General features: G+C 38.3%; 2 protein-coding genes across 6 annotated transcripts in view; both read right to left on the bottom strand.

Moving 5' to 3' along the window:
• Window positions 1-4,365, bottom strand: part of LOC117429444 (casein kinase I) — a 72,622-nt gene extending 68,257 nt beyond the window's left edge. For 3 of the 5 annotated variants that reach the window (XM_034048893.3, XM_058998499.1, XM_034048894.3), the window contains exon 1: window positions 4,136-4,365. The gene's annotated coding sequence lies outside the window, so the exon portion shown is untranslated. The remainder of the gene's footprint in view (window positions 1-4,135) is intronic. The other 2 variants (XM_034048897.3, XM_034048898.3) reach the window with 1 other exon arrangement.
• Window positions 4,366-10,824: 6,459 nt separating this feature from the next.
• LOC117963201 (PCNA-associated factor-like) lies at window positions 10,825-13,736 on the bottom strand. Its single transcript, XM_034902361.2, has 4 exons — window positions 13,613-13,736; window positions 12,011-12,094; window positions 11,649-11,826; window positions 10,825-11,033 (listed from the first exon to the last, which is right to left on the bottom strand). Exons 1-4 carry the CDS (start codon window positions 13,656-13,658, stop codon window positions 10,985-10,987), a joined length of 357 nt encoding a protein of 118 aa, XP_034758252.2. The 5' UTR covers window positions 13,659-13,736; the 3' UTR covers window positions 10,825-10,984.
• Window positions 13,737-14,543: the final 807 nt, after the last annotated feature.

Here is a 14,543-nt window from a genome sequence, read left to right as displayed (position 1 = left end):
AATACCGCTGCTAGAATTCTGACTAAAACCAGGAAAAGTGAACATATTACCCCTGTTTTGGCCTCTTTACACTGGCTCCCTGTGCAGTTCAGAATTGATTTTAAGATTTTGTTGTTAACTTCCAAGGCCCTGAATGGATTAGCACCTAGTTATTTGCAGGAGTTATTGACCCTGTATCTTCCAAACCGCACTCTGAGATCACAGGATGCAGGGCTGCTGGTTATTCCTAGGGTCAACAAAAGCAACACGGGAGGTAGGGCTTTTTCTTGTAGCGCTCCTAAATTATGGAATGCTCTGCCTTCGTTTGTCGGGGAAGCTGTTACAGTTTTCAAGACAAGACTAAAAACTCACTTTTATAAAATGGCTTTCTTATCTTAGTGGGTTTTAATGCAACTTTAAAATTGCTGCTTTTGTATTGTGTATGCTGTAAATATGTTATTTAAAATGGTCTGATTGTGGCAGTTGTATGTGTGACATGCTATACAAATGTATTGTGGTTTGTTCTTTTTTTCTGCTATGTACTGTATAGTGCTTTGTAATACTTTTGTATAAAAAGCGCTACATAAATGCAATAAATAAATAAATGCATAATAGAGCACCGACTCCCGGGTCATTCAAACACCAGGCTATAATAAAAAATGTTGGCTTGTTGTAACCACTCATAATTTTCACCCCATACACAAATATTTCAGGCTGTTTTGTTTCAAACTCCGCAGCAGCCCACACTTTATAAGCAGCACTGGCAATTCCTTGAGGAATCATGTATGGCTGCTTGTTGACAACACATACTTATTCATTATTTTATTTTAAAAGGTGGGCTAGGACTTAATTGGTTTATTTCTACATTAGTTTACTCAAGCTTGCTGTAGTGTACATAAAAATTCAAACAAACGACAAGTCAGTTACACAAGTATTCCAGAACACTAAAAATAAATGTGATAATGTACAGAAAGTGTGAAAATGTGTCCCAGCATGCCTAGTGCATGAGAGTCAACCCTATTAGGTTTTGGTGACTTGGGAAGGGGAGTAGACTATATACCAGGATTCTGAGTGGTCACTAGACAAGAGTTCCTCTTCTATTCAGGAGTTACACAATGTTGTTCAGATCGGTTCATCTCAAAAACACATCTTAAAAAAAGCTATTTCCACATCACAGGACAGGGTGCTGGTAGATCTGTCGAGCCGAATGCCTGGTAGCAATAGTCAAACACAGCCCATGCTGAATAGTAAAAAACTACCTGCATTAAGACACACAGCAATAGAGCTGGTCTGTTGGCTTAGGGCATGGCAGCCGAACCTCTCCTGTGTTCCTAATCCCAAGCAAAAGTTAACAAAACTGGCCTAGGCCTGTTTCGTAAGATAGCAACCTTGACCAGCAATCCAGCAGACAAGCATGAAGGAGACTTGATATAACTCTTCTGCAGCAAGCTGTGCGTTTAGAGAGGAAGCTGGCCAATGCACAAGAGAATTGGAAGCCAGTGTTCAAGAGGAATTCTAAGGCAGACTTCCTCTCGCAAGACTACAACCAGAAGTAAAGGATAATGATACAGTAGCTGGTGTACTTGTGGCCAGTGTATGAAAAGTCCTACCTTCATCTGGACATACTTGGATATTAAATATTTAATAATCACGTACCATTAATCTGTTCAACCAAACTCTTATTTACTGCCAAGCTGGGGACTACACAACCAGCATACATCCCGTGCCATGTCAGAATGATTTAAGAGGAGATCACCAGGACAGTATGTAGATCAAGTGTGTGTGATGCATGGCCTACTGAGGGCAGGCACTTCCTTATGTCCTTCCCAAGTTTCATAACAATTGGATAGGCTGGAAGAGAGCCAGGCAACAATGGCAGGAAAGCAATAGCTGAGCAGATCTGTCACTTAAAAAGCAGGAGAGAGGAGGGGGTTAGAAGACACAGTTACATACATTACAGCATTGTTAGCACTTACACATAGTTTGATTTCCAGTTTTACTCTGTTAACACCTATAATCTAGTTTTTCTCTGACGTATGCATGGAATAAAATCAATCCGTTTCAGTCACAACATCAAATCTGACTGACTTCAAAAGATGAGGCTTGGTTAGCAGGTGTATAAAAGACAACAAATATGACTGAGGCTTCGCAGTGATCTCAAGAGTAAAGATTCTACAGTTCTTGCATACTTTTTAAAAATACAATATTGCTTTAATCAGCAATATCATGGTGGCTGCCCATTAAAGGACCTACAAAGTCTATGAACACTGCAATGTATTTTGTCCTGCACCAGCAATTAGTCTTTGGGAGAACGCTTCTTTGTCCAACAGGCTGCACTTAACAGAGTACTGTATGTCATTGTGAAACACTAAAGCAAGCAAGACTGGTAATCATGTCTTGCTATCTTGCAGAGGTACTGCCAATGCCTGAAAATGTAAGTCAACCACTCTCTCTACAAGTTTTAGGGAAACAATTTCGATAATCTCAAACAGGGGAAAATTGTGTTTGCTTTCTGTAGCTAGGAAAGCTGCCTATATTTATGAACAGGATACAAGGGCAACCTGCTTACTACCCTAAGGCTGAATTTAACTGAGTTCATGTTGCAATACTGTATATGTCTGACAAAATTGTGTCTAGCGTTGTTATTGAATAACCTCATCTTTAAACCCGAAGTGCTCCTCGTGCATCTCACACCAATACAATTCTTGTGGTTGATCTAATACATGACTGCAATGTTTAGCATATTCCAGTAGTTTATCAAAAAGACCTTGTTTATTTGCAGTATGCCTACAGTTCCAGCTGTACTCTCCCCTTGTGTAAAGACATACAGTAATGACTTTAAGCTCACAGTAATTAAGAGGTGGGGCAGCGGTTTACCCAAATTGCCTTTTGTTCTTTTACCATTTCTACACGCGTCTGCAAGGCAGCTACTGGAACATGTAAAACTGTGTGCACAGGGAACAGCGGCAAAGTGTAAAGAAATGTCTAAAGATAACCTGGAGGGATGACAATGTATCGGTAGGTAGGTACGTCACGCAAACATTCACAATACACAAACTGCATCAGCGGTCCACCCTCAATGTAACCATGGAGCCAATGGCGAGACGGTGCACCATTAATAAAGGCATAACTGAACTAGTCAAAGTAGAACAAATTTAGTTTTTAGTCATTCAACATTAAACGCGTGTGCCCAAGCCATTACTAGAAATTAAACACATTTAAAAACTAGGCTATATTAATGCTTAGAGTTTCGCTTTTTTCAGCTAGTTAATAACTCGATATTTTCATATTTACAATATTTCATAATACATACTGTATCAACAAGCAATAATTATATATATATATATATATATATATATATATATATATATATATATATATATATATATATATATAAACCTTTAATCTGCCCTTTAACCGTAGTTTTGTATTTTACACTCGATGTACAATCCTAGCAAGGACAGACTAGAAGTAGAAAAATCACTATATTATATTAACCCACCCTTAATTTAGTTCTCTCTGCGCACTCACGGAAAGCTCAGAGCAATAAGGCAACAATTAGAAAACCGGCTGCTTTCCAAATATATATACACACACACACAATTACTTTTGGTATCTTACAAGAAATACTGAACCCAACACTACCACCCCTTCCAACCCCGCTTTTTTCGGAAAATCTAAATACATAACGTTTCAACAACCCCAGCTACCCACAAGATAGTGTGTTTTAAATAAAACTCCAAATACTAAAGCAGCAACCAAAGTGCCACATCAAATCATTGTGAAATACGCGTTTCATTGTTGTTCCAACAAAAGTAGCTACACGAAAAAAAGAATGAAACAAGGCGCACACTGCACAAACACACATCGATATAGCCATCGCTTTCTATAAGAATCTTTTTCATGTATAGCCAAACGTACTGATATTTCCCTTAAACGTTTATTTTAAACAAAAGGAGAACATGTGTGCAGCTTCGATTACTTCATTGTTTTTATCCTAATTATCTAAATGTTCACAAAGGGCATGGTCCCACAAGCTCGTCTCTCACAGCACCGATATTATTATTTAAATATATTTCCTGGTGACTGATTCAACCGCAAATAATAGTCTTTCTATCAAAGGAAAAACATGAAAAGGAACAAAAGCCAAACTCACCTTTTACTCTGTGTTGGTTCTGTTCAATCCCGTCGGTTCTGATAGCGATCCCAGTCCAGGTGGTGGTATCGACAAGTCTGGACGTGTTAAAGCTTTATATTTTATCCAACAGCTTTTTACCCCTTTTTTTCTTGCTGTCTCTTCGGAGCTCTGAAAGGTTCCTGCAGTCCCGGAAGTGCTGATCCAGCACCACCCGCCTGAGAACACTTCCGGGTCGTTCACTTGGGCGTGCTCCCAGGAGTCTTTATGTTGTCAAGGTGATTCATGAGAAATGTATTATTATTATTACCAGATAATTAGGTCATTATTTTTGCCAGAATTTACTGAATTATTGTATATAATAATATATTATTAGTTTTATAGCACTGCAGAATAACCGTGCATTGCATTAAACACTTATCCGTGTTAAGGTTACCACATGTCCCGCGAAAAAAGGGATTGTCACAATTTTTAGCTTACATTTTTGTCCCAGTCAGAAACAGTAAGTGTTAAATAGTCCCGTTTTTGCTGTTGTGCATTCATATTTTTTATATAAGTAATAAATAAATAAATAAATAAATAAATAAATAAACTGTAGCAGTGTGCTCTGCAAGTTGGCAGCACAGTCATTTATTATACAGAAATAAAATAAAGTGATATACTTATTTTACTGTTTCAGAGTTACATTGAAGACAACAATGTTCTGGTTTTTCACTCTGGAAATCTGGTAACACTTATTCGTGGTTATGTTGATGTAGATACATCCAGATATATTCCCTGGTACTGTAAAAAAATCGAGTTTATGGCTTGTCATATCCATTTCCAAATATAAAATGCCATGCTATTTGATCCTACTGTACAGCTTCGCTATACCTCTGTCCCAGTTTGAACAGTAACCACAGCTTTAATCACAGTAAAGAAACCAGGATCGTATTACTGTGATTAACACAGGTGAGTGAGTGGAGCTGGAAGCGCAGTACATTACCAGCAGCAGACACCCTAACCTAACGGGAATCCCTGACACACATAAAACAAACCCTCATCCACTTTTAATGAACTTTCCACAGGCCAGGCGCTCCACAAAACCAAATACCCCCCTAGGAGTTCAAGATACGGCCAGCGCTGGTTTCACCTCTGGAGCCCTGGGTTCAACGGCAGAGTAGCACAGTGCACAGCAAGACGGGTTACCAAGGGCTGTTCGGATAATTAAAGTTTTACTGTAAAGTGTTACCACTTATTTGTTGGACCAGGGCTATTTTAGTTGCCTGCTATAGATACATGTAACTTAGGCCACAACAGACAAAGTGCCTTTGTAGAAGTAAAAGCCAGCGCTAGCGCCATCTAGTGAACTGCTACTTTGGCTCAAGTTTCCTTTTATTTTACTGGCAAAACACTGCAGTGCTCTGGACGGTGCTAATATAATGCAGTTTAGCCTACATTAGATATGCCTATGACAAGCAACTAAAACTGAAGAGCAGCTCCTGGGCTCATAGTCAAAGCACCCTAATACAGACTTATAAAACTAGTATTTGAGAAATTGAGAATCATCATAAACAAGTAAGGGGAGACAGTGAGGTCAGCAGGTGTAAAGGGTGGCAGAAGCTTGTGACCCCACAGCCAAAACCAGCTGGACTGATTTCTGGTTCACAGAAATAGCTCTACAAAAGTGAACCCTTGTGTTTTTTCATCCCTAAGTTGTCACAGAAACTAATTTAGAACACAGGTTACATTTTGTCCGGAACACCACAGCTGTTAAAATGAGTTAAAAATGGCCCGAAATGGAGTGGTTTTGATGACTGGATACAAGCTGCTCAGAGTAAAATGCTATTGTGTACTACCAGATTTCCAGAGAGTGTGGAAGGGTGAGTGCATGTATACGGGAGGTCTGGCATGAAAAAGACCATTGAAATTGTTGACAAAGTTACAGACTCAAACAACAGACTACAAGTCCAGTTAGTCAAGTACAACACATTTACTAGTCGATCCAAAGGAAACAGCCCATGCAAGGGTTCTCTGAAACTGGGCATTATTGCATATTGGGCAAAGATAAGTAAAACATGGATGGGATGGAATTAGGGAGCAAAGATTTTGAAAATAATTTTGGGGTTGTAGTGGCCATTGCGGGGAGGCAATTGAAAAGGCAAGTGGCATGTTGGGGTACATTGCTACAATTATGCAATAGAAGTCTAGGGAAGTTATGCTAAGACTAATGCTGTAGTTAGATGCCCGCCTAGAATACTGAATACAATTATCACACTAAATGACATGAGCTATGAGGATAATTTAAGAGAATTAAATCTGTTCAGTCTAAAAAAAAAAAAAGATGGGAAAGAGTGGACTGACTGAAATGTATAAATACTGCAATTTATAAAAACCTTGTATTTGTTTCAGATTTTTGATACACTCACAAGTTATAGTTCAATAAAAAACAGCTATAAATATTTGGTGGAAAGACACAGAAGTGTATATTACAGTAAAACAAATCTCTCAGGAGTAAAATAACCTGTGATATGTCATCAAAGGACCTTCTAAACAAAGCAGAGAAACTCTTTTGTACAAAACCAATTGTTATTTATTTCTGACGTTATTCATGCACAGGTTTTCTCTTTTCAATACTGTCATTTCAAGCAGTGTTTGTTGGAATATTCAAATGTTTGTCCCAGCACTAGTGATTATATAATGGCAAGAAGATACTAGGACTACCACCATGAGTCACATCCACAAAGAGGGATTCCATTATGACATGAAGAATAGCAAAGTGAAACATTTTAACAGGGATGTACACCTTTGGGAATGGCATCGATTGTCTTTCGGAGGTATTAGCTTTCTTAACTAAAGTATTCTTCTTGTTGAGAATCTCTTTGTATATAATTTCCGTTTCAGTCATTACATTGTGGTGACTTTTTAAAATTCAGTTTAAAGCACACCTGTGGTCTCAGTAGCGCTTTCAAACACTCTCTAAGTACAGCTGGTACACCATAGTGTAGCCATTAACCTGCCCCCCCTGCAACAGATGTAGGAAATGCCACATTTATTCTACGAGACATTTCTTACTGATGTGTTTCTTACATCCACCAGATGCAAAGTTTTGTAGGGGGACAGGTTAATGGGTACACTATGATGAGATCAGACTGATTGTTTGAGAGCTCTATTGAGGCCACGTGGGTGCTTTAAACTGAGTTTTAAAAAGTCACCTGGGTGCAATGACTGCAACAGGAAACGACATACAAAGCTAATCTAAACATGAAGTTGCTTTTTAAAATCCTGTCCAATATTGTATTTGGTATGTAATCCTAAAGCAATATTTCTGTGTGGTGCTGTATCTTTTTCTGGTATCTTGCTATGTCCTGGCATGTACTCTGTGTTGAGCTTCCTTAAATCTTGCATCATTTAAAGGATTTCCCTCAGTACAACTTTGTTTTCTTGCTCAGCCGTGCTCATTAGTGTCTGATCTTCCTTACAGGACTGCGCAACCTTCTTTAAAGATGTAATAGAACAATGCCTAAACATCTCTCAAGATCTCCTCTGCCCCCATTAAGACCCCCCGCCCCCCTCCTAATCTGCTTTGAACACCTCCCTGTTAATCTCATCTCCTATTTCTTCAGTTTACCCTGCAATTCCTTCCTGTAATCCTTTGCACATTAAGATCTGACATAATCCAGTTATGGTATCTTAAAACGTCACACTTACTTTGCGTGTGGATCCCCTCACGATCTGCGGTATGTTTGAATTCTTGTACTTGAAGAACCTGACTCACATCTAAGTCAAGAGTGTACTTAAGTGGCACAGAGAGGGTGTACAGTTAATATCAATGGTGTTCAGATTGCAGAAATGTTCCCTGTCGTCCACTGGGAGGCACTGTGTGCTTCGTAAAAATCACATTGAAATAATCTGCAATTACAACATCTTACATACAAGGAACTATGAGAAAAGTAGAATTGAAATGAAATGTTCAATCTGCTGTGGTATACAACCACGCTTATTTGTAAATATAATTAGCCTAAAACCTTGATGATCTGAAGTTCTATTTTACAGACATACACTCCATGCATGCAATGCTCTTCGGCACATTTGTCAAAAGGAGTCAACGCGCTGGCAGCCTTGTGGTATTTATTACAGTCCTGTACAGTATTTTCGTGGTTGCAATTACAATTATTTCTAGATGGTTTCTTGGTGGGGTATGTCAAATTAACAGTTGTACAGTCATAATTGGATTATTTCAATCTATTTTATGCACACCACTTTTCTCTTTGTTTCGGCTTTGCTGGATACTTGCCATGTTTGTACCAATTCACGCACACATCTCTGCAAAACCAGTCCGTGCAGGTACTGAAAATGAAACGTAACTTCTGACATTATTGTAACAGGAATGAACCGGTTCCATAAAGAGGTCTGTACTAGATATGTACAGATTTATCAAGGTCTTTAAAGTAAAAATATATTTTTTGTTGCATAATTAGTAGCAGACATAGGCTTTAAATGACCAGTTTACTTATTTTTAGTAAAGTGGAAGAGTGAGCCCACCTACATGATACTGTGCTATTGTCTCTTAATGCAAATGTATTCAGATATTATCAATGCCTTGCATTTGCACTCCTCTTCATCCATGCTTACATCCGTGTCAGCGTGATCTCTATACATGGACACAGGCACACTGGCCAATGTATGAATCTAAAAAAGCAACTGCATTTTCAAAGAAAATTGTGTAACTACTCGCTTATTTGTGGAATTATATAATGCTGCTCGGAGGGTTTGATATATTCTACGTCCACTATTTATGATGCATGTACTAAAAAGGCAACACACACTTACTATACCTTTGAGATCTTTCAGAAATAAACAGCAGTTATAACATTCAGACTTTTGGTGGCACTGGTGCTATGCAGAAATCCCATTAAAAAAGCAGCAGGTAGTGTAGCAACATGTGCAGTTGTATAATTGTGTTATAAAAAAGTTAATTTGAGCCTGAAAACAATCGTGTAGGCTCTGTTTTCTTTACAAATACTTTTAGATTCACATATTGCGCCTGATAACAGTTTTACTTTGTGTGTTTACTCTTTCTGGTACAGACAAACTTACTACACAACACTTTTGACAAAGACTATTTAGTTAAAACCGTTTTACATAAAATACTGCACAAAACAAGACAGACTAGGATGTAAACGGCAACCAGAGACCAAAACATGCTGCCTTTGTCTGCTGTTCTTTTAGCTCCCTCTTGTGGCACTATTTAGTTATTAGTCATATATCAATAAGCACTTTAAATGCCTAGTTTACAGACAATTCAAACAAATTGTAAAAAAGGGGCTTCTTTCATTGCTCAGAATAAGTAGACTATTAGACTACTGCCATCTTAATGGGACAAAACTCAGCAATTGAAATAGTAAGCACTTAGACCTTTGTGGATTCGCTCACCAAGAAACCAGCATGGGACTAAAAATATATTTATACTACAAACTACAGTACTTAAGATATCATGAAGACTAGGTGTCTGATAAGTCGCTTATAAAAGAACAAGCTGATCATTGATTTCTCAGAATTCCAGTAAATCTTATCCTCTGTACAGACGTCATGCAGTGCATAAAACATACTGCAACATTTTAAAGTTAAAATACAATGTTATTATTTATAATAAGTTACTGTATTGCAGTGTCTCATTTGTTATAAAATATACATCATTTCACTTTGAGCACCTCTGCTTTGCTGCCCACTTGCCAAACTATACAAGAATGCATTTTATATTATAGTTAGGGCTTGGACTGTTTGATTTTTCTTTCCCCCAAATCTTTACCTCCCTTTAAATGTTAATTAGTAATCATTAAGCACAAAAGCACAACAATAAACTAGGAAACTGCAAGAAAGAAATGCAATTAGGATCAGCGATGAGCAATTAACATAATTGTCACATCTGTTTGAAATAAAAGTTAAGCAATACAGAATCATGCTCAGTCAATCTATGAAGATTAAAACAAGTGACATTGTTTTGTAATTAACAGTTTTTTCCGAGTTTAATTAGGAAAGAGAATAGGCTCAAAATACGGTTAGAGACATCATGTGATCAAAAATAAAACCCCAAAACATCAAGCCTCAATTATAACTTACTATAAACCAATAATCTGCAACACATATTTGGGGGCAATACAATGGAAATGACAGCATGCCATTATATTTTAGCACTGATTGATTAATTCTACTATGAAAAAAGGAAAGTCATAATCTTCAGATTGATAAATATGGTATCTAATGCAGGTTAGAAGCCAAGTGTGTTGGTTTAGAGCAGGGTGTCAAACTCCAGTCTGAGGGTCGCAGTGTCTTCTGGTTTTATTCCAATTTAAGCTCTCAACCAACATCATTGATCTAATTATTTGCTCAATTGGACATATTTAATATTTCAAAGTCTTTTTACAGTTGATTTAAAACACACTTGAGTCAAGGTACACTACCTAGAAAACAGAGGCCTGGAGGTGTTAAATTTGTCCAGTTAATCAAATTAAACCAATTAAATAATTGAGAGCTCGGGTGGAATGCTGCGGCCCTTCAGGAACCGAGTTTGACAGCCCTGGTTTCAAAGCTGTGGTGGGTGTGTCAGTGTAGCTGTCTGGGAGTGCGTGGATGGGTGTGGACTGTCTCACAGACCACAGTGTAAGCACATCCCACTTGTGCTACAACAGGAGTTTTAGTGTTAAAACAAACAATCACTAACCATCGCATTCAAGTGTGAATTTATAACTTTTATTCATGTTCTGTACAACAGACAAACATACTACACAACAAATATATATATACATGGATGTACACAGTAAAATCGTAGCCCTTTCAAGTATCCAGCATGGCTTTATTTAAAAGAAAGTTTTCTGGAGGAATCAAAGCTCAAGCCTCAGTTTCTGCACCATCGTCTTCATCAGGCAAAGGCCGGGCTCTGGGAAGAGAATTGAGGAGAGTTAACCCATTTTAAACCATCACCCCAGACTTGCATCATCTGACAACACTTCATTTTCAGAAGTCCCTTATTGGGCTATTAAACTTCCCCAACACTTTGTCCAGCCACAGCACTACAAGCTAGCTTTGTGTTACAGCTATGGTCAGACGCCTGCCTGACCACTGGCCACATTCTATGGTTTCCATACAGGAAGTGATGTGGGAGTCCCATTGCCAGTAACACAGAGGGACATGACAAAGAACCTAGAACGTCTGTCAAACCGAGGGGGTGATTTGACTGATCTATGCCCTGGCAGGATTAGCCTAAACTGGATTGCATTAGAGCACTTCCCAGTACCAGGGAATGCATCAGTTTATTTCCCATTGTTATCCCGGGATACAGGCACTTTGTTTTGCTATTGATAGAAAACACATTTAAAGACTTATGTCCAAAATGGGAACTCTCAAATTATTACATTGTCTTTCAGGTTAACAGAAATCATTAACTGTGCCTGAGAATTTACAAGACATGCTATGAATTCCCTTCGATAATGTAGCTATCTGCCAGTACCAGATTCATAAACCTGTTTCTATAGCCACCACATGGTTCACTTACTTCCTGGGTGCCTTCCCCACCCCGCTGCCCCCTGCCTCCTCATCGTCCGAGGGGAACAGGTTCTCCTTTTCCTTCTCCGGATGGCTGCTGGGACCGCCAAAGAAATCGCCAATCCCCTTCTGCCAGGTCGGGGTTGGCCGGGGGCACACAGAGTTGCCACCTGCATATTTATTTTTGGCTGAAAACATGGGCATGTGTTATCAGTCATACTGTATATTATACTTTTTTTTTTTTAAATCCAGATCCACTCACACAGGTTATATTGCTCAACCACTGCACACATACATATAGGGGCTGCAATATCTATGTAAAACTGAATTTTACACAATTAAGCAGAATAACTAAAGAACTGGTCCACTTACAAGGTGTGCCTGCAGACGAGCTGGCAGGTGTGTTTGCAGAGCTGGAGGCCCCAAGGGACTTTCTGGGTGCTGTTGCAGCAACAGCTGAAAGAATGAAGTCAAAATGATTATTTAGAAGCATACACACACAAACACATGAATCAGTCACTGCCCTGGAGACTGACAACAAAGAAATAGAAGAGATAGGGAAAAATGTTAATTATAAAAAGTATGTAAACAAATCTAAATACCATTACTGTAATTCTTCAAAATGCAAGTACAAGACTGATTTCACGATTAGCCTAAAGAAAGATGACGGGTCTCACAACGGAGGCCATTCAACTTAAGGTATGATTTTCAACCAGACAAGACCATCTTTATTGCTATTATTGACCAAGTTACAAGCTGTACAGAGTTACCGTTAGGCTACATATAGAATGCATTTCACAATACAGTGTAGCCGACTCTCATTGCTATTTACTTTTGGCACTGAACGGCTGTATATATCCAACAGGGTTTGCTAAAATTGTAATACTCCTATTAGTTAAATAGGACTGAAGTTCAGTCACTGAACCAATCCATAAAACAAACATGTTCCAATAGGATAAAAAAAGCATGCAATTGCTTTGTGTTGAAGTCATTCTGATCTGTTTTCACCTATGCTTCCAATCCAGATGCAGGGATGGAAATACCTGCAAGACTCCCAGTGCTTAGCAGTTTGATCCATTCCAGGTTTTAACATTAGCCCGATTAGCCACAGTGTGTAAGTTAACAAGCTCAAGTGTGTTATTAAACTCATAGTAAAATCAGGAATTGATCAAACTGCTATGCAATGGGAGTCTTACATGTATTCCCATCCCTGCATCTGGTTTTCAAGCATAAGCTAGAACAGATCAGTGTGAACATGATGAATGACTATTTATGTTTTTATTATATTATCGAAACATGATTGATTATGAATAGGTTCAATCCAGCAGCATTTAACTCTGATGTACAGGCTGCCTTCTGGCGCCAAACCAGACAGCTCCGAATGTGGCGCCTGTTTTGCGGACAATAAATGGTTAACTGCGCCAAGTGACATTTTTTTGGAGGATGTCGATTTTATTTCACAATTTTTTAATAAGTTATAAACGTTCTAACAAGTAAATGATCATACTAGAATTCGTTTTTGCTGTACATTTGTATACGTTAGTTTTGTTTTTTTTAAATTGGCGGGAGCTAAACTCTGAACGCCCCCCCCCCCCCCCACACACAAAGTTTAAAAAAAAAAATACAGGATTTAAGTATTTTTTGCAAATACGTACACAATTTAACAACATTGATAATAAACTGGTTATAAAAATTAACAGAGATACACGCATAAAGCTGCATGGGTACCTGGTTGTACAAAATAAATAAATAAAATAAATAAATAAAAGCAAACCCGATAAATTCCATTAAAAAAAATTCAAACTCAAATTAAGAGTACATACGTGACTGCAAAATAAATGTCAATACACACTAACAGGCCTGGTTCGCATTAGAGTAAAACAGCCGTATTCAACAAACCTCTCAAGATCTAAACACACAAAATGTATACAAACATACATATCATTGTATGACGCCCTTTAAAAACAGTCTCACCTTTTCTGTAAGTGGCAGGAGCGCTATCAGCCTTGGTCCTCACCATTTTTATAGGTGTTTTCCTGTGTGTGTACCACTCGCTGAATGCAGACCGTTTCCTCTTCCCTAATCTTAAATGATTCCGTTCTCCCGCCGGGGTTTAAATCTCGAATAGGCGTCCACACGCGTCACTCCACGTCACTCCATTCCGGGTTAAGCCCGCCTGTCCCTTGGGGGATGAGCGCTACTGTATTTTCAGTTAATTAGAACGACACATAACTTTCAGTTCAAAGCATACCATGTGTTATAATATAACTTGAAAAGTTACAATGCAAAACCTTTACTTTGCAGATGTTACTACCAGTAGGGTTTTGAGTAGGGTGCCCGCTAACGCATCCCCAGAACAGTGTTGCCAGATCAGAGGGGCTTTTTTCCCTCCAGTTTTGCATTTCTGCTCAGGGCAACTTGGAGAGAAGAAATGGTCAGAGTGTTTTTTTAAGGGAGCATTTTTAATTTTAGTGGATTTTATAGAAGTATATATATATATATATATATATATATATATATATATATATATATATATATATATATATATATATAGGAAAAAGAAAAAGAGAAAAGGATATTTCAGGTACTTAAAAAGGTAGAATAATTGATTACAAATCAATTATCAGGACGTTTCGGACTACAAGTCCTTCATCGGCTGAATACAAAAAAAATATATTGGCTGAAATCAGTTTTTCCCCTAAGATGTATTCAAAATGTGCAAGTCCTTCCTTTACTGGTGGCGGGTGATGCTCTATGTGGCATTGCTCTCCGAATCCTGCTTGCATTCCTGGTACCGTACTATTCTTTTGTAAGGCTTGTGGCTGGCATGCTGCAGGTGCACTAAAGCTGGCACACGTGTTCTGCTTCATGAACGTTACCTGGTTCATTGCACCCACATTTAAAT

This window comes from Acipenser ruthenus, chromosome 24 (genome assembly GCF_902713425.1).
Source record: "Acipenser ruthenus chromosome 24, fAciRut3.2 maternal haplotype, whole genome shotgun sequence".
Lineage (NCBI taxonomy): Eukaryota > Metazoa > Chordata > Actinopteri > Acipenseriformes > Acipenseridae > Acipenser > Acipenser ruthenus.
This window is presented reverse-complemented; position numbering and strand designations above follow the sequence as displayed.

Coding starts and splice junctions, on each gene's coding strand:
- LOC117963201 (XM_034902361.2), bottom strand. CDS start 13,658: ATGGTGAGGACCAAGGCTGATAGCGCTCCTGCCACTTACAGAAAAG. Junction 12,095..13,612: donor TCCTGCCACTTACAGAAAAG/GTGAGACTGTTT, acceptor TCATTCTTTCAG/CTGTTGCTGCAACAGCACCC. Junction 11,034..11,648: donor GTGGGGAAGGCACCCAGGAA/GTAAGTGAACCA, acceptor TTCTCTTCCCAG/AGCCCGGCCTTTGCCTGATG.